The following is a 23,363-nucleotide window of genomic DNA, read 5'->3' on the forward strand; positions in this document are numbered from 1 at the left end:
GGAGATCAAAGGCATACTTGAGAAGGTAGTTTACCCGAACCAACGAGATTGGTCCAAAAGATTGGATGATGCTTTATGGGCTTACAGGACAGCATACAAGACACCTTTAGGGATGTCACCCTACAGGTTGGTCTTTGGTAAAGCTTGTCATCTGCCCTTGGAGTTAGAACACAAAGCTTACTGGGCCATTCGACAACTCAACTTGGATCTTAAGCTTGCTAAAGGGAAACAGATACTCCAACTCAATGAGCTAAAAGAATTCTGAACGTTCTCGTACGAAAATGTCAAACTACTCAAGGAGAGACTTAAGAAATGGCATGACAAGCACATTCTAGTTCGAGAGTTTGAAGCAGGTCAGCAAGTCTTATTATTTGATTCCAGATTAAAGTTCTTTCCAAGTAAACTAAAATCACGTTGGTCTGGTCCATTTACAATTCATCGCGTCTATCCATATGGAGTTGTTCAACTCCAAGGTAAGGGAGGTAATTTTCAAGTTAATGCTCAACGTCTGAAACATTATTTGGGAGATAAGACTGAACAAAATCAAATTTCGTTCATTCTATCAAATATTTAAATTTTCTTATTTTCCTTTTTAATAAATGATTTAGGGTATATTTTTGAGATTAGTATGTTTAAATCAATTCTGTCTAGGGGATTGGAACTTAAGTAGGACCGCTTGTGACCCCTCTAATTTTTCCTAAGAATTGATTTTAACATAATTTTTCAAGAAATTATTCCCTAAATAGAAAAATAAATTTTTAGTTTTTCAAATAAAGAGGTCAATGTTGACCTAAGTTTTAAATTGCAACTCAATTTCAAAGTTTCATTAAGTCTAGGGACTTAATTGAATTATTTTCAAAATTTGGTTGCTCTTTTCATAAATAATAAAAACTAGATGCTCTTTTTGTAAATATTTTCAAAAGGCTTCTAGAATAAATGTTTTAATTCAAAAAAAGATGATAATTATTAATATATAATTATATCCATTATAATATATATTAATTATTATCAACTTTAGATAGAGTTAGGATTAGTGTTAATTTCATCATATTTTATTTGATAAGTTTTAATAATAATAAGATGATAATCGTTAATATATAATTATATCTATTGTAATTTATATATTAATTTTTATCAATTTAGCATAGAATTGGGATTAGTTTTAATCATATCTCATTTTGTTTAAATAAATTAATAGCATTAATAATTTAATATGCATATATTTAATTATTAATTGTTGTTAACTTGGATTAAAATTAGAACTTAGAGTTTTTAATTATTAAATTTCTCTAAGAATTCTACTTTAAGTCTTATTCCTTTCATTATAAATACTACCTTCTCCATTCATTCATCACTAAAAATCCCAAACACCAAAACCCTTAAAGGGCCAGCAAGCACCTAGCAGTCCAGCTCCATCGCACATGCCAAGCACACTTGCCCCCATCGTGCGCTGCGTTGCGCGCCCCATCTTGCTCCAGCACTCACCAGGCATGCACCTTGGCGTTGCATCTGCTCCAGCTCCAGCATGCGCACGCCTAAGTTGTTGCCCATTCAGCTTTGTGGCCTGTTGCCCGTGCAGCTTATTGCGCCAAGCTGTGCCATTTCTTGCTCCTGCTCGACAAGTCTGCTTGCTGTCTGGCACTTGTGTGGCACACACCTACACTAAGCCCCTTAGTCAAAATCTTCCAACCCACCTTAAATTGACCTCTTTTGTTTATTAACTATTTTTAGGAGTTTTGAGTTTTATAAAAAAAGGTGGTAAGACAATTTGTTTTCTCCTAAATTTTAATTTTATTCAATTATTTAATTTTTTAGTTTACTGAATTATTAATAAATTTTATGAATTAAATTTTTGAGAAAATAATTCTTCCCATCTTTTGTTCAGGTTAATCATGCCTCGCAAGAGAACTCATGCTTGTGCCTAAATTGATGAAACACAAAACAAATTCCATTGTGAAGAAGCCAAACCAAGATACGAGAGTATCTTCAAAAAACAATAGATGCATCCAGAGAAAGGCTTCACTTTGAAAGAGCGCAACTACAAAGACTTTATGGCATCTATTCATCAAGTTGCTGAAGCCCTCAATTGGGAATTATTTTTTGAAAAGAAGCCTAGTGTGGATTAGGAACTAATTCGTGAATTCTACGCGAATTTAACTTCAAGCGATTTGACAGAAGTTCCAGTTCGCGGAATCAAAGTACCAATAAGTTCAAATGCTATTAATGAGTTCTTTGAATTACCCGATTTTGAAAACGTTGAATATTCTTCTTTGATGAGCAACGTCGAGCCTGAAAATTTGCAAGAAATTCTTGAGGAACTTACAGTTCTAGGTTCTAAGTGGACTATGTCAAAGTAAGGAATCCACACTTGTCGAATAGAATCTTTGACACCATTTGCAAAGGTATGGTTCTATTTCATCCGTTTCAGCCTTATGCCTAGTTTGCATGGGACTACAATCTCGTTAGAGCAAATGGTCTTATTATATTCGATTTTAACTGGAAAGACCATTGATGTGGGAAAAATCATCCTACGAGAGATAAGGATTTGTGCCACTAAATGTTCTGGCCCCGCTTACTTCCCCTTTACGATAACAATTTTGTGCTTAAATGCTGAGATTCTTACAAACGTAAAGAAAACAGGCTATAGCCAGGGCACAATCACATATCGGGACCTCTACTGAATAGCTGGAGATTCTGTTCTACAGTAGCGAGTTGAAGAAAGTGAGGATCCCGATGAAGAGGAAGAAGATCCCACAAAGATCGAGCCAATACAATCGGCTGAAGTCCCTGATAAGGTGGAACTAATAGAACCAGAAATTGAGCCCGATGACGAAACTTCAATATTTAAAGCTCAACCACCTAACCTAGATCTTCAAGATGAACTATCAAAGTTGATGGACATAATGCAACATATGCAATGGCAGCAACAAGCTTATAGGAGATACTCAAAAATAAGGGATGACTCGATGAGAAGTGCTCTTAAGAAAATCTACAGTGACCTATTTATTTTTGTGTCTGAATTTTCAGATTTTATATTTGAACCATGGAGTCCATTATCGAAGAAGGAGCAAAGCAATTCATGCAAAGGCGATAGTGATGGAGCAAAAGATGAGTCAAATTCGGAAGGGTCTGCAAATAAATAAGAGGGGATCTTGATTTTATTTTATTTCTGTTCTTAGGTCATTTTAGGATTAAGTTAATTAGGAATTTTTTTATTTTAAATTAAGAGAGGAAAATCACTAATAAAATTTGAGCAAGTCACGAAGTATAAAGTGTGGCAATGGGTATATACATGTCTAGGATTGGATTTAGAAAAGAGCTTGGTACTTAAGCAGTCAAATTGACTCACCTCCTCTTTTCTAGAATCCTGCCTAGTGTATAGTATCTATTCACTTTAAACAATGAGGACATTGTTCATTTTAAGTTAGGGGGACCGAAAATTTGAATTATTTCCACTCAGAATAATTTTTTTTCTGTTAATTGTGATTAGGATATATTTTGTTCAATAATTTGAAATTTTGTTAAGTATGCTAAACTTTAGTATGAATAAAGTTCTATTATTTCAATGAACTTTTATGTTAGCTTAATAATGATATATATGTATTTTTAATAAAGCATGCAAATCACACCAGAAAATTTTAGTTCCGTACAAAAGTTAGGCATGCATGAAAGTTTAAGTCTTTAGAATTAACTTAGTAGTTTCTTAAGGCGAAATCCTAGGAAGCATGGAATGTTGGAAATGATTTAGGCAACTTTTGTTTGGACCGTTTGAGCCTTTCAAGCCAACCATGATGAAATTTTTATCCTTTGAAACCTAACTCTGAGACTATATGGCCTAATTTTATTTGAACCCTTGCAAATTTAGCCATCACTTCTCTCTTAACTATCTCAAAATCGTCCCAAACACTAGACTCGATACTATTCCAAGTATTCATTGAAAATAAGTTTGGGGGAGTTGAAAAGAAGTATAAAATGCTCTTAAAATTGTGGTACATTCAGCAAAATGCTCGTGTAGATTAAAAAAAAAAGCATATGTACCTAAAAGAAAATGTACAAAAGAGCATATGAAAGCAAAGAAAGTTGGTGTATTGAAGGTGATTATTTTGAAGGTCCGATACAAGCTGAGTCTAGGGTTTAAACTCCTAAAATTATCTATCTTTTACCTACCTTTAAGCCCAGCCACGTTACAACCTTGTTAAAGACCTATTGATTCAAAAGTTCCAATGCTACCTACATTAGTGGAGAGAAATTGCTACGTACAAGATATGAAGACATAAGTTAAACTTAATGATTGCAGCTTAATCTTGAATAAAGGGAATAAAATCACATTGTTAAGGTTTTAAATGACTTTATTAGGAAGCATTTAGTCTAATTTTTGTTATCATAATAGTTGTTGAGATTAATTTGAACAATATGTATACTTAAGTAGCATAACTATCAAATTTCTTGTCTTTGAGCATAAGTATATTAAATTCATAATTTTGGGAAAAATGTTGTTCTAAAGGAGTTTTTCAAAGTGTTTCCGAGAAATTCTTTTCAAAATTTGTGCATTACTCGGGATGAGCAATGAATTAAGTTTGGGGGTGTGGAAACACAAAAATTTATGCATTTTTACATACCCTTTTTAGCTAAAAATCATACCGTTTTGATTAAATTCTTGTCGAAAAATGATTAATTTTTATAAAATAATTAAATTATACTTAAAATATGAACATGATGAATTTTAGTTAATTTTATAATTAATTTTGAGTAATTTTGGTTATTTTCGACAAAATTGCGCAAAGGGCAAAAAATGGCTCGGCAGACACTCCTTGAAACACAAAATCGAGAAGCAATTTGAAGTATCAAGGCGAATTAATTTTTAGCCTAAGACGATCCAATTATGTGTATTAATTCATAATATAATTAATTTTAATTTAGACCCAATTTAATTTGGGCTAAATAAATTAATATTAATTAATTATGGAAAAAATGGTCCAGTTGAACCGAACCGATTGAAGTGAACTGGCCAAAGATTGGGTAGCCCAAAACCGATCATATGCTAGCTGATTAATTAAGCTTGCAAAGAAGCCCTTGAAGTCTTGTCAAAGTTGCATTCAAACCCCTCCACAATTAGTGGATTTTTGCATTTGCCCCAAGCCATTTTTAGCAAAGTTGAAAGCATCAACCTTTCCACATAGGTGGCCGGCCAAGGGGTGGCTCTTTGGCTGCTATTTTTAGCAAATTCCAGCTGACACACTTGGCTATAAAAGCCCCCCTTGGCTGATCATTCAAAGCATCTCATTCATTCCTCATTCATTTCACAACACTTCTCTCATCTCTCATTCTTTTTCTCTCATTTTTCCATTTCAATTCACTTGCTCTTGTGCCGATTTCTTCCCTTGGAAAAAGGGTGTTCTTCAACCATTTTAGAGCAGCAATTGAGTGTTCATCAAAGCCTTGATTGGCGAGGACAACAAGAAGGAAGAATGGAGCAACCAAGTCAAGCCTCGGAAAACCACCGGATTTGATTCTTGTTCCCTATCTATTTAATTTTTGTTGTTGTTATGATGAACATATCTATGAGTATTCATGTTGTTGGAATGGTTAATTTAATCAGCTTATCTTGAATTTAATTCATGTTGGGTTGATTGCATTTCGTCTTCTTAAATTGCTAAAATTGTGTTTATGTTGTTATAGGACTCGGTAAAATGCTTGATTAAGTAAAATCATACCTAAGTTATTCTTACATTACGACTGTGAGGTAACTAATGAATTAACTATTTAAACGGATTGAAATTATAATTAATTGACACAGTACTTGATCAGTGCATGTTTATTCTTCTAAGGTAGCTGAAGGTTAAATTAGCAATGTATCTGGTGATATTATTGCCTTGCATAACTTGCAAGATTATTGTGATTAAACTGTTTCAAGGTAGGGATACCTTGTTACCTCACATAGTCTTTTATATGCTTGTTAGATTTAATTAATCGTTTGAATTGACATAGGTATATGCAAGAGATTAGTTCAGTTTAATGAGTATGTATGTGCAATAACATGTTTGCTTACTAGAATCTGTTTAGTCGGTTGAATTGACATAGGGATATGTCAAGAGATGAATGGATTTTGGTATGTAAGTATGTTCATAAGTTAGCAAATTACCGGGTTGCCGTGATTTTATTCGTAACAATAGAAACATAAGTTTAGTAATTCTAAGATGAGAAGTGTAATTAATCCAACACAATTATATCATCTTGATTAAATCTTATTTTGAAATCGTGCATTAGAACTTTCTTTTACTTCATTTTTTATTTAATTTAATTTTTTTAAGTTCTTAATCACCCTTTTTAAACAAAATATTTTTCTTCACCAAAGTGTTTCAAATTGCATTCATAAATAATCATTTTCACAGTCCATGTGGGTACAATGACTTGACATTTACTTGTCACTTTATTACATGTTGCGATTGTGTACACTTGCACATTTCCATCGTTTCAGGGGTAAATGATAGCTTTGATGTTGTTCGAATTGAACCAGGCCAATATTTAAAGGAAAATAAATAAAGGGATATAGCAGCGATAGAAGTGAAGAGAATAATACTAACAAGTGGACAAAAGGCCATTTGGATTCCCCAACTCTTACAATGTAAAGGTCTGTCCATTCCAACCTTTTCTTTTCACTTTTCATATGAAAAAGAAACCGTCTTTCAAGTATGAGACACCATGCCTCGTAATGGCAACATTAACTTGGCCTTGAGAAATTTTATTTAGTGCAATCTCTTGTAGCATCAGCAATACATAAGAGGCATAGTTGAAATGATATTCTGACAATAGCCTAACCTTGCTAGAAAAGCTATCAAGGATTGCTAGTTAGCCATGAAACTATACTTAATGATAAAGCTGATAAAAAAGCATAATTCCCTTCAAATTAATCAAGAAAGATTATTTTCAATATCTGATCCTGATTAACCTCAATTATTATGTAAGACACTGACAATTTTCTTCAGTATTGCTGGCCATATATACTTTAATTCCCATGTGAAAAGTTAATCTAGACGCAATAACAGCCCAGATGAATCCTTGGTAACGATTTTAGAGGTCTTGAGTTGCATAAAATTCTGGCCATATATACTTTTATTCTCTACCCGTCATTTTCTTCACCCCACATGGTCTCTAAGCAGCTGCTAGTTGAAATCTGGTATTCACAATGGACCTTCTCAAAAACATACATACAAGTGTTAATGGCAGATATATCAAAGTTATTAGGGGCAATTCATATGGCACTTTCTGAACTATGACAAGGATAGAAGCATGGAAAAGGTGTGGGGAGAGCTCATGTCCGATCACCTCAAGAATATTCTCTATCTCCTCATCTCCAGTCCCCAAATGCCATAATTCTGGCTGGATTCAGTTTCAGTATTACCATGTGTGGACTTGTTTTCATATCTAATGCCGGTCCGATCTGTTGAAGGGTCACAATTACTTGGCGACTAGAGCCTTCACCTATAAATAGGTAGGTTGGCTTCCTATTGCCTAAGCATCTAACCGAAAAGGAGAAATAGAGTCAGCTGTCCTCTTGAGTTCCCCTGATCACTTCACCGGGGTTATGGGGTCTGCTCTTCTCTTCTCAGAGCCTTGTTAAAAGGGAGGTCCCTAATGACCTACTGAAGTGTTTGGGGGAACTCTGGCTGCCACCTGACACTGATTACAAAGCTGAACATATGAAGGCTTGGCGGATATATAATCTTCTGTCTTCAACTTACACATATTATCATGTTTATATGACATACCATGCATCAGGATTTCCAGCATTAAGGCTTCTAGCCATTCAAACAATCAGCAGTTCCACAGGTGGACGAATTTCGGCTCTGTGATGTCCAAACAAAGAGCCTCTGCCTTCGCATAGTAGGCCAACTGTCACAAGCTTCTTTAGCTTCCCGTCTTCCATAAGGTCTGGAACGTGGATCAATGGGATAAAAACTTGCCCTAGATGATGATGCAGGAAGGCAGGAGGATGGTTTATTTCTGTTACTTCATCGATATAATCACAGTCGTGTAGCTGCAGTGAAACTCCACAAAAATAAAGCAATCAAGGATCAGACATCCTTATTAAATAAGCTATCAAGAAAAGAAAAAAAAATAGAAGGTACTCTACTGAATACCAATGAACGCTGCCTTAGTTTCATGACATTCCAATCATTTTCAAGAAAAATTCAACGGATACTACTGCTAGCAGTAAAAAAATAGACTGACTACTTTAGGTTATTCTGGAGCAACATCAGTTCTGGTATGTTTTTGAGTAGACCATATAAGCTGGTATAAGCTGCCATCTGTACTTCCCAAATGATTTTCAGTTTTGTTTTAATGTATGTTTAATCGTATCAATCATATGGCGCTTGCAGAAGAATGTCTGCTTTATCTGTCATTGCACTTCATCTGAATTTAAAAGTTCAGATGAAAAATCTTCATCTTAGTAAATAATCAGTTCATCATTGATAATGGAATCTCAGTGGTATATTTCCACATCAAGTGATGTCAAAAACTCAATTGATGGCAAATAAAGGGGCTGCAAAAACCAAAATTACACGCAATTCCAACATTTGTATTAAAGGTCAACATGCCTTAATATCATTTCTTATTCACAAACGGCCAAGGTGAGGCATGAAAACTTCTAAAATTGCTATATGATTGAGATTGTAAATTTACAACACATAAATTTACACTTTTTTAAACATATTAGTAGTAACAAATGTGCATTGTATTTAAAGGATATTTTAACTTACGTTTTCAGGGGTGAGAAGATCTGGATTATTTAAAACTTAGTGGTGAAATGATTTTCGCTTGGTGATGAGTTTTTTTGATCGTGTTTCACTCTTATGCTTATGTATTTGTTGTTTTGAGAGGTAATGGCTGAGTTTTGTCTTTCAGCTATTTGTTTGCTTGCGTAGGAGTTGGATGCTTTAGGTCGAGAGTGCTTCTGTTTGAATGGTTGTTCTGAGAGTTTTTGTAATTTATTTCTATGAAAGAGATTGGTATTTCAACATTTTCTCTTATTAATAAATTCATTTCGATTGAGCAAAAAATAATAACCACAACAATACAAACATTATTTAATAAAATAATTTATATAATGTATAAAATTTTGATTAGATGCAAATATAATAATTTAATTGATGTTAATAAAATATAATATTCTTCCATAATCTATTAATCAATTAAATTACTTAGTTTTTTTGCTCGTGCAAAGTACAAGTAGATTGTATATATTAATTAAATTATATTATTTTTATAAATTTTATTAATAATTGATAAATAAATTTAAACATGATATTTCAATACTAAAAATATTAAAATTAATAAATGATATTTTAATACTAAATGTAAATAACATATGAAATATGATACAAAATATAAGGAAGAAAATTATATAAAATTTATTTATTATGACTAAATTTTGTTATATAAATCATATATAATGATAAAATATGAAGAAGTACTTTTAATGATTTATTTTTGTTAAAGATTTTATAATAATTATGTTAATTTAATCATTTTCTTTTTTAATTTAATCATTTTCTTTTTCTAAGCATTATTCATTTTATTAGAAAAAGGAAGGCAAACGTCAACCGAAAAAAACAAAAGTCAACCTGCAAGACAACAACAAGGGCAGCAAACCAACAGTACATAACTGAAAACAAGGACAAAAAAAGCTTTGTACTTCCGAGAAACCTTTGTACTAACGCCATGATTGCCAAGCAGACACCTATCAGTCGCCAATCCTTTGTACTTCCGAGAAACCTTTAGTTTCAATCTTAACATTCAGCAAAATGAGAGCTAAGTTCACGAAATTATTGGCCCCACGTTTACAGGACTCTGAATCAACACAGACTCGGTTGGTTCATTCATGAACATTTCAGACTTGGCCGAAGAATATCAGATTGGGTGCTTAGAAGTGGAACTAATTATGAAGTCTTGCCATTACGGTTAAAAATACAGGCATTCAATGTGGAGCACGATTACAATCACAATGATGGGATTTTGATGGGGGGGGGGGGAGCTGTGGCTAAAGCTGCGTCAGAATTTGAGAGCAGAAATTATGGCATGGCTCCGGCAAAAGAGTTGTTAGTTAATGAGATGCTAAAGAGGGTTAAGGTTGAAGATGGAGATGAGAATGATTGTATGGTATATTTGGAGGAACTTAAAGTTGGAGCAGATACTTCTCAGATGCTTTGCTGTCCTACTTTTATTGTTATTGCATCCAAAAGTGGTTGAAGCAAAGTCATTGTTGCCCTATTTGCCGGTTCGAGATGCCAGCCAATTAGATAAAGGTACGAACTGAAGCAATCTGATCATAATTTAATGGATAAGACGAAAAAGAAACTTGAGCAATTTCTGACTTGTTAGTAACTCGTTAAAATATGTGCCATTAAACGATATGATATCTGTCATAGCAATTCCCTATAAGCTTCAAATATTCTTAGAAATCAACCAAACACAATCCTGTAGAAGGAGCAGATTCAGGTTGTGATTGGTTGGGTCTTGAGATTTCTTCTTAAGACAACTGATGACGCTGAACTCAGAACAAGCCTTGTTTGAAGAAATTAAGGCACGGGAATCAACAACCTTACATCAAATGTTCAGAAAAATAAGCTTTGAAAATAGCAGAGGCTTGATATTATATAAGTTCAAAAGATTTTATGAACCAGATTCCTCATAATCAATTGAAAGATTAAACCGTAATATGTTACTCAAACACCACATTAATTTCTACTAGAAATTAGCTTTTCCTGTGGTTTTTCTTGTAAAAGAAAAATAAAAGCATATCCTTGAAATACTTTCATATCTAAGAGAGCAATCCCAATGTTTGACTTGGTGTCAAAGAACATTTATTAGAGCATTTCTTTAAACATCAAGTATTATTCTTCCTGTTGGTTTGGTAAAGAACTAATTGAACCAAAAAAAAAATTTACGAAAAAAGGGATGATTTAGTTCATTAACAAAACAGCTCTATTATACAAGTCTCAAGTCACAACCTTAACCAAAATTTAAATTCCTACTCCTACTCCTATTTCTACTACCAAGTTAGCAAATCTCCCAAGGACTTAGTCTTATTAATAAAAAAACTTTACAGCCCTTGAGGCACTGACATATCCTCCTAACTCAATTGCTGTAGACATCAAGTTTAATTATTTTTAAGAAACTCAACTTGACTAATATGAAAACTTTAGTAAAAATATCTTTCACCTGATCTACTGATTTGCAATAAACCAATTTCTTCAATATTCACCTTCTATGAATTCATTCTCGACTACTGTAACTTCAAGAGTTACCTCCACTTATTTCCTAACATGCAATTCTATCTAAATCAAAATTTTATAATTCAAAACCATCACAAGCTACTCTAGAAAAGTCATAAGAGTGGCCAGACCACCGCCCCTTCTTCCAATGTCTTGTGTTGTCACAATACTTGCTATTAATACCATTTATGGTTTGATTAACAAATATTCTCGCAACTAATAATTCCTTTTTCAATTTTGCATTTTGCATTGAAAGCTTGGTTAGTTTACCAACTAAATTCTTAAACTCAACAACATCTACAGATGTCAATTCTTTCGCATATGAAGCTTCTTCAGTCGGCTTTTGATTTTCGAAACATAACCCACTATTCTCTTCTGAAAGTTGCACATTACTTTCAATCTCTTGAGATAGAATTTTTTTTTTCCGTAGCTCATCAGCATGTTCTTTAGATGTTTCATGTGCAAAAGATGACAATTTATCATCAAAGAGAGATGACAACTGTTGCTCCAAAAGAGTTACATTTACATGCAACTCCTCATTCTCAAAACATTTGATTTGCATTTGTTCTTTTAGGATACATTATCTGTTGACTTTATCTCAAGCTCAAAACTCATTTCATTACATTGTGTCATCAATTTCATAATTATTTGCTGCATTGATGTCATCCATTTCTGACACTTGGATACCATTTGCTCCTCCTCAAATGGATTCAATAAGAAACTCTTTTTCTGCATCTTGATCCTAAACAATTCATTGCCACTAGAGTCAAGGATTAGACACCTTCCCTCTTCAAGCATCACCTTGAATCCCTTCTCTACCAATTGCCCCACACTCAACAAGTTTTGATCAATCTCAGGTCCAAACAGAACATTTGAAATCAACTTAGTTCCAACACAACTCTTTATTACTACTGTGTCTCTTCCATTCACTTCTAGGCATTCTCCATTTCATATCCTCACTTTCGACTTCAATGACTTGTCAAGGTCTTTAAACAGCTTCTCATTTCAAGTCATGTGATTAGTACAACCACTATCGACTAACCAAATGTCACATAGAGTGCTTGATGAGAAGTAAGAGACGATAAACAAATGGACCTCTTCTTCTTTAATTGCAGCATGTGCTCCACCTTGTTGTTGATTTCTCAATTCCTTATAGAACATCTCAATGTGTCCCCATCAAGTTGCACCTTCTGCATTTCACATTTGGCATTCTCCAACACCTGAAATGGGCATGATTTTGCTTTCCACAATACTTACTTGAAGAATACTTATTATAACTTTTAGTACTATTACCTTTTGCAACAGTTTTTGAACCACTATTGCATTAATCACTCTTCTTCCCATTCCACTTCTAATTCTCTCCTTCTTCACTCTGATGTACCTTAGCCTTCAATGCTCCTTCCTGCAGCCTCCTTTGCTCTTATGCTTGTAAAGCATTGATCAACTCCACTACTCTCAACTAAGTCAAGTCATTAGTGTTCTCTAAAGAGGCAATTGTGGCTTCATACTTCTCAGGCACAGAGACTAGTATTTTCTATACCAATCTAGAATAAGAGAGATTGGTCCCAAGAACTCTAACCTTGTTGGCAGTATCTATCAACTTGTCCGAGTATTCTTTGGTTGACAAAGAGTCCTTCATTTGTAGCCTCTCGAATTTTTTGATCAAGTTCAACACCTTCATGCCCTTGATCCTCTCATCTCCTTGATACTCAATCACAACCCTCCATGTATGTTTGCATTCTCACGGCCATGCTTGATAATTCTTTCCATCAAACACAGATGAAGCTAAGGCAGATAGATTATTTGATCCTGATTTCATTTTCCTCAAAACCTCACAAATGTATCTCTCAATTTTCTCTCAGAAGTCTCACAAAACTTTTCTCATAGGTCCCTCAAGAAAAATAGCTCTCGATACCACTATTGGTTTAGTAAAGAATTAATTGAAGCATAGAAAAAAAAATATGAATAAAGAGATGATTTAATTTTTTAACAAAACAGCCCTTATATACAAGTCTATATAAGTCTCAAGTAACAACCTCAACCAAAATTTAAATTGCTACTCCTATTAACAAGCTAACTAATCTCTAACTTAGTCTTATTAATATAAAAACTTTGCAGCCCTTGTGACACTAACACCCCATAGCTTTACATCAATAATTTCGAGAAAAGCAGGAGATGGTAGCTTGGCATAGAGTTAGTAAGCAAGCTCTACTAGCTTGGATGGCTCTTTCTTCACAGGCTGCCAACAAGAATAAGGATGAGGTCCTCCTGCATATTTGTTTGCTAGCTCTTTCTGTGGCATTTTGGTGGAGAAATGGTTTCATTTATTCTTCTCTTGTGCTTTTAGCAAGCGAATGCAAGATAAGGTCATTGGGTAATAGAAGTTAATGTTTAGTCCTTTAGCAAATAGTATTTCATTATGAATCTTGGCACTGTTGGACCAGTAGATGATAGTTATGCAAATATCTACAAACCTTTGAAAATTGAGTATCATTAAAACATAAGAATAAAAATTACACGAAATTATGAAAAAAGAAACCAGATATGATGTGTAAAATGATGCAATAAGAAACCCAATATGACTTCTACAATGTTGGAAGACATGACAGCAGTGAGTTACATAAAACAATGGATGAGGTTGCTTACATGGTACTGGGAGCGCTTGCCTGGACCTGAAAATAAGCCACCAACCATATTTGCAGCTTCTAACCAGAGTCAAACATCACCTAGAGTTCCCCCAAACGCTTCAGTAGGATAAAGTTTCCTCGGCTAAGAGTCTTAAAATAGCCCCACCCGGTGGAGTGTTCAGGGGAACTCCAGGGAACACCTGACATTCCCTTTCTTATGTTGCAGTTTCTTTACCATTTATGCACTGAGGGTTCACTGTAAAAACGGACAAGGTTCAGTAAACTTAGATATTGAGACATTTTACAAAGGAGATCTATGGAGGGGAAAATGATTTGAGAGCGGGTGGTATTCGTAGCTTTCAAGCTGTTAGAATGAACCTGGCCTATATTTGAGGGAAAATTAAGGGCAATGCATATAACACTTTCTTAATTATGACAATGACAGGAGCGGAAAAGGTGTGGTGGAGAGAACTCAAAGTCCGTCAACTCGGGAATATTCTCTCTCATCATCTCTAATCCCCCCAAAGGCCATAATTCTGACTAGATTCAGTTTTAGTAAATAGCCGAAGTGTGGTTTCGTTTAGTATCTAAAACCAGTCCAATCGGGTGAAGGGTCGCAATGACTTGACTGCTTGCACATATAGAGCCTCCATTTATAAATTGGTAGGTTGGGTTTCTATTGCCTAAGCATCTAACAACCGAGAAGAAATGGAGAGTCAGCTGTGTCCTCCTGATCACTTCACTGGGGTTTCTTGAACCCATTGATAAAAGGGAAGTCCATGGTGACCCCTACTGAATTGTTTGGGGGAAGTCTGGATGGCACCTGACACTAATTAGAATGAGGGACATACAAAGCCTTAACTATAAAGGCAAGGCTGGTGGTCACTAGCTTCTTTAACTTCCCATCGTTAATACACTTTGTAAGATCTGGTGCATGGGTCAATCACCATTTTGTCAACTACCATTGCATTGTTTAGTAGATAGATTTCATTGCAATCTCAATCTCATGAATCCACGTGTGCCATTAATAATAGAAAAACTTGCCTTAGAAAATAATGGGGGGCAGGCAGGAGGTTGGTTTATTTCTGTTTCTCTGTCGTTATAATCGCAGTCCTCTAGCTCGACAGAAGTTAACCAGTGAAGGATAAGACAATCCTTATTCAATCAGATATCCGAAAAAGAAGAAGAAAAAAGAACTGAAGTCATTCATGTTCAACAACAATGAATGCTATCTAAGTTTCATTTCCTTCAAAATCATTTTCAAGAAAAATAAACGGATGCTAATTCTAGCAGTAAGTGGTAGACTTAATAATTTAGTTTCATTACATTACGTCAGTTCTGTTATCTTTTTATATTACATCCATTCCTTAGTAATTTATTCAATCAATCTCGTCCTATATGTTGCTTCAATCACAGTAATCATATAGCATTTTCCTCTTAACAGGTGAGAGGAAGGATTGGCTTCTTTTGTTTGAAGCATCAACGCAAGGATAACTACAATCATAACTTGGAAAGCAAGTTTCACATCAAGGTTGAGATTTAATCCATGAATACCGCCACTTTGATGAGAGATCACTAATTCTTACGGTCTCTCTCCTTGGGAGAATGGCAAGAGGATGCCTTCAGTACCATCAGGAAGTTGACTGATTTTATCATCAGCCCATCTGAAAATAGAAAATATCTCATCTAAAGTTCAGTGCATATGGACCGGGCTTAACTGACTCAGCAGACCGGGCCACTAGTCCCAAATGTATTTTAACTTTTAAGATACTTGTAAGGGTTTGAATGGATCGGTATAATCTTTAAATCAGATTTTAATTCTGAAATTATAAAAAGAAATAATATTTAGTATATTGGCAGCATTTATTTTTTATTTCACAAGCATTCTTATAAAAATGATCATGTATCTCTTTTTTAATATTTTAGTATATTCTTATAGGATGTTTGTCAATCCCTAACTCGCTTGTAAAGTCTAAAACTCCATTGTTAATGTACCAAATATTTTCTTAAAAGTTTATTATTTTTATAAAGTAATAAATATTATTTTAAGGACATTGTTGGCATTTTATACTTTTATATATAATCTAAAACATACATATAATAGGATTTGAACCCAAGACATCAAAATTTTCATTATCTCAATTTTATTATTTTATTTAATTATTATATTATTATTTTATATTTTTACTTAGAATTTTCATTTATATCATGAATATGTGATAACTTAATATCTGAAAAAAATTGAAAATGTTAAGAAAAAAGAGTTGATCTTTTAAGCCCATCACAGTGCTATAGTGAATTTGGATATAAATAGTAAAACATATACGTGAATAATGAATACCTAAATTTAAATTCGCTAAGTAAAATTGAATTATATAATAAATAAATGAACATTAGTATCAAAATTTGTGTTGAGACTTTAGTTAATTATTTGTTCATTCTAAAGTTTAAATAGATGTCCAAGCGGGGGCTTTTAAATAGTAGTCTTAACATGATTTTAAGATAGTTCAAATACAGTTAAATATTGGTGTTTTTTTACTTTTAACATTCATGTTTACTTTCTTCTTCATAAACGACTGATTTGTATAAAATGTTTTACCTCATCATAAATAATAGTGATCGAATTTGCTTGCTAAAGAACTTGGAGATTGACATGGCTTATCCCTTGAGGTTTATCTTTATCCTTTAAGCATTTATTTTAGTGATTTATCTGTTGATTTTACTTGGCTTATAAGGTTGTATTTTGAGATAAATATTGGAGGTTTTTTTTATCCAGATTATTATGCACTAAATTAATGAATTTATCTTCACAAAATTTGCTAAGAGAAATTGTTTCATTTTGCTTATAAATAGACAACTTATTCGTTTATTGGGATGCATCTTTAGAGAGTGATTTTGTTGGTTTTGCTTGTATCTTTGTTGTTGGTTTACTCCTGTATTTTCCACTCGTTTGATATGCATTAGTGGAGAGACTTGAATTTGTTGTAATTGAGGTAATTGGGTTAGTGGTTTAAAGTAATAAATTGGGGCTATTTATTGGAGTTGCCCTTACTATTTCTGTAGGGGTATATTGGATTTTAGCCAATAGATTATTAGATCAATTGTTAATAAACCATTCACTAAGCAATACTTTGTAGAATAGAATTGTTTTCGAACCACATTAACAAATATTGAGTGCTTATATCTCTCTTTACTTTGTCCACTTATTTCCTTTGTTTAGGATAAGTAAAACTCGATTCGATTCGAAAAAATAAAATAAAAAATTAAGTTTCGAGTTAATCAAATCAAGTTATTCGAGTTACTTGAATTTTTTTTAAGTCAACTCAAATTAATAATTCGAGTTTCGAGTTTAAGTCTAATTGAATCTTAAAATTCAAATACTTGGAATAGCAAATGAGTGTAAATACCCCTTTAGTCCCTGTCAATTTTAAAATGAGTAAATTGATTTCTCTCTCAACAAAAATTAAAAAATAATTTTCAAAATTTCAAAATAATTATTAAAATTCAAAATATTTCTAAAAATTTCAGAATTTATATTTTTTTAAAAATATAAATTAAAAAATTATAAAGAATATATAAAGAAAGTTAAAATTTTAAAATTTTCTAAAATAATAATTTTGGACCTAAATAAGTTAATTAGTGATTCAAACTTATCATACTAAAGTATATTATTTTTTCTTATTTTGCTTTGAAAAAGTTTTCAAATATATATATAGTTTTAAATTTATGTACTCTAACATGAAATTAGTAATACTATAACAATATGTTAATTTTATATGTTTACTTTTTTAATTTAAGTCGAACAATTTCACTTGATTCGACTCGACTTGAATTTCATTTCATTTAACTCGATTCGAAAAAAATTGCAAATCGAGTTAGGATAATAAAATAAGACTTATCAACTTAATTAACTTAAATCTTTTTCACTTAATTCGATTTAATTCGATCAAACACTCACCTCTAACTTTATTCATTCTGTACATCAAATTGGCCATAAGTTTAAACAAAAAGCAAATTGATTTCCTTTTCAATTTGCTTCAAATTCATTGTGGATGGTAATTAAAATTTGGATTATGTATATAAAAGACTTTGAGCTGAATATGCACACATATGGGTTTTAGCAGAATACAAAGACAACGAAGTAAACTTTTAAGTGTTTGGATTTGTAAGAAAGATTTTATTTGTAATAATATTTTTAAAATTGTAAAAATTAATTTTTTGTTTGAATAAATATATTGAAAAATTCAAAATTTATGAATAGTTTCAAGAGAGGGTTTCAATAGCTTAATTTCTTCTTTTTCTTCAAATTCGATGATTTTCAAAATTACTCATAAATTTTATTTGATTTAATAGACATAGTCAAACTATAAGATAAAAACTTTAAACTTAAAAAGTCATTTTATTTAATTATACTATATATTTAAAATTTTATTTTGATAAAAATATTTTATTTTATTAAAATATTCATTAATTTTACAAATATAATTATATTCATATTGAATATTTTTATATTATTTATTTTAATATAATCATCCTTCTTTTATAATTCCAAATTTAATTTTTCTTAAATCAATTGTCTATTCAATGCAATTATAAATGCTAATCTTTTGAATTGATGAAAATGATAGCATTTGAAAATTCTAAAATAAATAAATAAATAAATTCTTAATCCAAGACTTACCGCTTTGAACACCATCATCGAAAACATTCGGGGCCGGCTTCACACATGACAAAGCCAGAAATTTAATATTGAATGCCGAAATTTAGGAATCAAAAATAAAAATTTTGTTTTAAGAAAAAGCTTAAACTGAATAATTGATATAATTAGGAGGGACCAAAACTGATATTATTCCATCTGATACATTCCATTATGGTTTATTGTACAAAATACTCGTTGGCAAAGAAACAAAGCTGTAAAACCAGCTTGTAAAAGATTTCTTTATCTTTGCATTGCGTCATCTGTCACATACATATATATGTGTATATGTATATATTTACAACTGATAACAAGTATAGTGGTGGCAATGACAGCCATTGTCAACATGGGAACAGTGTAAAAGAGGGCTCTATCTCTATCTTCCTTCTACTAAATCTAATCCTTTGTAATTTCTCATGGCACCAAGCTAACTGATCTGTGCTTATTTTTGACATGTTTAACACTCTGGAAACCAATTTCAGTTCAACTTGCGCGATGAACAATGCATAATCTAATAGATTCCCTTGATGTTGTTGCCTCTGGAACTTCTTTATTATGCAGTTTGTGCCTCTCTGAATTTCCTTAAGCCTTTTCTCCTTCTGCAATATGGATATGAAATTTTAGAAACTTGGATGGCCAAAACATGGAAAAAAGAAAAAAAAAATTGTATTCAAAGAGATTTGGGAAGCAATCAAACCTTATGAAGATGTGTTTTGACATCCATCAAGAACTCAAAATCGATAGGTTCGTGTGGTGCAACCTGAGACCGGAGGGCCTTGGAGGTTGAATTCGCTTCATCTTTATCTGCTCGGAGGAATTCCCAGAAAACAAGCAATGATTCCTCAATGATGTCTTTTAACATCTCACATGAGATTGCATCATCCTTAGACTTTGAGCAATCATCTGCAACGTCATTTCAATGTGCTTTGCTTAAGCTTTTGTGCTTTAGGGTTAAAAGTGAACATAAATGTTGGAGAGACCATACATATAGATTACCTTTGATAACCGGAACTTGAAGAAGATGTCGAACGGAGCATCGGCTGTAAGTGTAATTTTCGACTCTGTGTCCGGTTCGAAAGGGTTCATCCTCTATAAATCTTTGCAAAAGGACTTGAAAATGTTGGAATTCCTCAGCAACATGGTTATAGTGATGAATGGCAAGGCTGTTGTCACAATCCAACAGTTTCTTCACTTGACCAAATTGCCAAAGCAGTATTCCCCAAGAAAGGCATATTTGTCCAACATAGACTGTCTCAAAGTCCTTGTGCAAATCCCTAATCAACTTCATTGCTGGTTCAGCTTCAGCCTTCCTTTGTTTGAATGACAATGCTTTATGAAGTGAATTTGTTGCTGCTGCTGAAGATTTCCCGAGTGTGCTTACTTGAATTGGAACATCTTTTAATTTAAGTAAACCTAAATATAAAAAACTAGATTATCACCATCTCATTACAATATTCGTTACCAATCACAGACATCATTATAACCACACATTTTAAGGTCAAAGGCATTAAAAATAGTTGTTAGTAAAAAGGAAATTGGATGCATAGTTGTTAGTAAAATAAAGATGGGAATAAAGACCCACCAAGCAATTCAGATTCTTTTGAAGGTTCTCTTTGTGGAAAGGAGAAAGGGGGAGAAAATATCCTCTACAAGGTTAGTAAATGAGAAAGCCAGACGGCATCTTCTGATACTTGAAGGCCTCAGATTGTATGAGACAACATGGACCCACAATTATTTTTTATTAATGGTCTAGAATGATTTCTATTGTTAAAGAACTAGGTCAAATTCAGGTTTTGGTCCCTCTATATACTTTAGCCCTTGGTATAATTAAACCGTCTAATCATGACCTCAATCTATGTACTCTTTGGGTTTTTGCTGTTCTACTTTTAATTTCAAGGATTTGGTTGATTTACAAGTTAAAGTGAAATTGATAATATTGTTAACAGACTTGTGTTAAACTTAATTATGTGTTATCAATCAGATTTCAATTTTCAAACAAGTAAAAGGACTAAATATTTCTAAGAGAAGAGGGACTAAATTTCAAAGTTTAAAGAGCATAGGGAGTGGAGGAAAAATTAAACCTAATTTAATCTCTTTATTTAATTAATCTAAAAAAATAAACTCTTAACTATTCTAAATTCTAGTAAAAATGTTAACATAGATTTTCTTAAATAGTTACAAGTGAGAAAGAAAGTGGAGTTGGATTGAGTAATGAGGTTATAAAAGTAGAAGAGCAAAAATCTTAAAATTAAGCGCAAAAGGACCCTAACCAAAAAGTCATTAGGCTGGAGGGTTCAGTCAAAGTTGATATAGTAATTCCCATCTTTTCAACAATAGCAAAGTAGTATGAACTATGAACAATTTGTTCAACTTAAGGTGTTAATTATAAAAATAAAACTTAAATCAAGAAGAACAGAGTGTTAATTGGCAAGACTTACTGATTGCATGCATGGTCTGGGAATTCAATATGTCAAGTTTCCTCATTTTATCAGAGTAGCTCTTGTAAACCTTTTGAATTTCACCCATGTGATGTTTGTGATCATATTTTTCATCAATTTTCAGTGGCCCTAGTTCCTGCACCATCTTTGGGGACTCAAAATCTTCTAAAATAGTTGCAAGTCCCCCAGCTCTTGCAATTTTCACTTCCATTTTCAGCCGGTCGATCAAATCATCATCATCTTCTTCTTCTTCTTCTTGCATGTTTGGTTCTATGGTTTTTTCTGGGGAAGCAATTGACTCTGTCTCGGCGTTTAAATCTTCTTCAGAATCATTGACTGGCTCTTCAAAGATTGTTGGTTCTTTATGATCTGAAATCCTTGTGTTGCATTCATGAATTTCCTTTCCCCTGTTGTCTTTGTGACATTTTCCGGAACACTTACCAACAACAATGCTCTCAAAAACGTCTGCAACATGTTCATTACCTTCAATGTCACCTCCTTGTTTCTCAACACTACTTTCAACGCTTGACCTCCCCGCATAATCCTCAACTGGCTCTTCTTGTTTGATAACTTCTATTTGCTTCTCAAATTCAAAAAAGGAAAACCTCAAAGCACATTCCTCTGTTTTTTCTTCAAAAACAGCATTTGTTTCCTCTGTTTTCTTCGCTTCAACATAATCATTTGAACCCATAAAAAACGCATGCACAGTAAAGCTCTTTGTTTCTGGTTCTTCAACGAAACCACTGATACCCGTACTGCACAAGAACTCATACTTGCTCGTGCTTGCCACCATGGGAGAGCTCTTTGTTTCTCTGTTCCCTTCATCAACATGATCACTGCTTTGTATTTCATTGAAGTCATCAATGTTTGAATCCGAACCCTCAAGAAACCTACTGGTTGAAAACCTGGAAAAAGAAGCCAAACAAAAAAAAAACAAAGAAAATCATTAACTTAAAAGGAAATAATCAAAAAATAAAATAAAACTTAAAAACCAACATAAAACAGAGTGTTAATTACCTGAAGAAGGATCGAATGAGCTTAGAGAGAAAAACCCAGAAAGAAACAAGGACTCGAAACATGTTTCGATGCAAAAAAGCATAGGCAAAATGGGTTTTCTTCAACAAGATAAATCTGTTGGTACCCATTGATTCAATCAACCCTCTCATTTCTCGATCTTAAGCAAAGCTACAAGGGATGGAGAAAAAAAATGAATAAAATAAATTTTCTCACGTCAAAAACGAAGTGGGCCGGTCCATGACTGAAAGGCGAGATTTTTTTTTTTTTTTGGCGAAAACATTTAATAAATGATTTCGACCACGATTTTTATGTTTTCAGGACATGGTAGCTGATTAGCAGGCGTTACTTATGCATCGATTATTTCGGTATTTTTAGTATGCATCCATCATTTCGTCCATTTTGATATATTTCTGTTTATATTAATCGCATTGGTGTATTTTGCTTCATTCTCGTACAATATTTTGATAATTTAAATTAATATTTAAATTTATTTATTTCTATTATTTTAATTTTTATAATTACATTTTTAAAAATTAATCATTAAATTAAGTTTTTTTAATTTAATTATTAGTTTTAAAATAATGTATAAACATATTTCTACATTTGCAATTGAGATAAGATGATGTCCGTTTGTGATGAATGATTGGAACAAGTCGAAATGACTCTCCTATTTACTCTGGCAACGAAGAATCAATTTATCACTATATTTATTCTTTTTTCTACTGCTTCTTCCAAGTACTGGATAACTCCAAGGGTTGCAGGTCTTTGTCTACCAATTGGAGGTCTAGGTAAATATCTAATGCATTCTCTAACCGAAGAAGTCATTTTTTAAGGAGAAACTATGCATTTTTGGGATTTGTGTGCTCCTTGGTTAGAACCTTTAAGAGGTCCCAATAGTTTGAACTTGAGTAGGTTGAAAAAAGACACACAACCTTGGCAAGAACGACATCCTGCGAAACATATGATGCATGCTCCTTTAGGGTCTTTAAATTCTATAAGTGGTGTAGCTATCGAGTCAATACAATTAATTATGTCTTTTCAAGAAGTTGGTTAGCTACCTCTCATTCTGTTCTAGAATTCTTCCAATTCATACGTCATTTATGGCATAAGGAAGAGCTTGCGCAGCTGTAGCAGGATTTAAAAAAGGAATTGATTATAATTTTAAGCATGTTCTTTCCATGACACCTCTTAACTAAGATAACTGATATAGGAGATCCAATGCTTAAGGTAGGAATCAATTTGATTACACTATATATATTGAAGGAATCAAGTGATATTTAAAAAGTATTATGTTTTTCTTTCGATTCAA

General features: G+C 32.9%; 1 protein-coding gene and 1 long non-coding RNA gene across 2 annotated transcripts; one reads left to right on the forward strand and one right to left on the reverse strand.

Moving 5' to 3' along the window:
* The first annotated feature begins 9,681 nt into the window (after window positions 1-9,681).
* LOC128286882 (uncharacterized) lies at window positions 9,682-15,765 on the forward strand. The gene is made up of 2 exons (XR_008277561.1): window positions 9,682-10,307; window positions 15,348-15,765. It is a non-coding gene; the product is annotated as an uncharacterized LOC128286882 (long non-coding RNA).
* A 2,921-nt stretch (window positions 15,766-18,686) lies between these two features.
* LOC108461953 (uncharacterized) lies at window positions 18,687-22,435 on the reverse strand. Its single transcript, XM_017761949.2, has 5 exons — window positions 22,055-22,435; window positions 21,038-21,942; window positions 19,596-20,012; window positions 19,297-19,502; window positions 18,687-19,198 (listed from the first exon to the last, which is right to left on the reverse strand). The coding sequence occupies exons 1-5, from the start codon at window positions 22,201-22,203 to the stop codon at window positions 18,941-18,943; spliced, it is 1,935 nt and encodes a 644-aa protein (XP_017617438.1). The 5' UTR covers window positions 22,204-22,435; the 3' UTR covers window positions 18,687-18,940.
* Window positions 22,436-23,363: the final 928 nt, after the last annotated feature.

This window comes from Gossypium arboreum, chromosome 13 (genome assembly GCF_025698485.1).
Source record: "Gossypium arboreum isolate Shixiya-1 chromosome 13, ASM2569848v2, whole genome shotgun sequence".
In the NCBI taxonomy this organism is placed as follows: Eukaryota; Viridiplantae; Streptophyta; class Magnoliopsida; order Malvales; family Malvaceae; genus Gossypium; species Gossypium arboreum.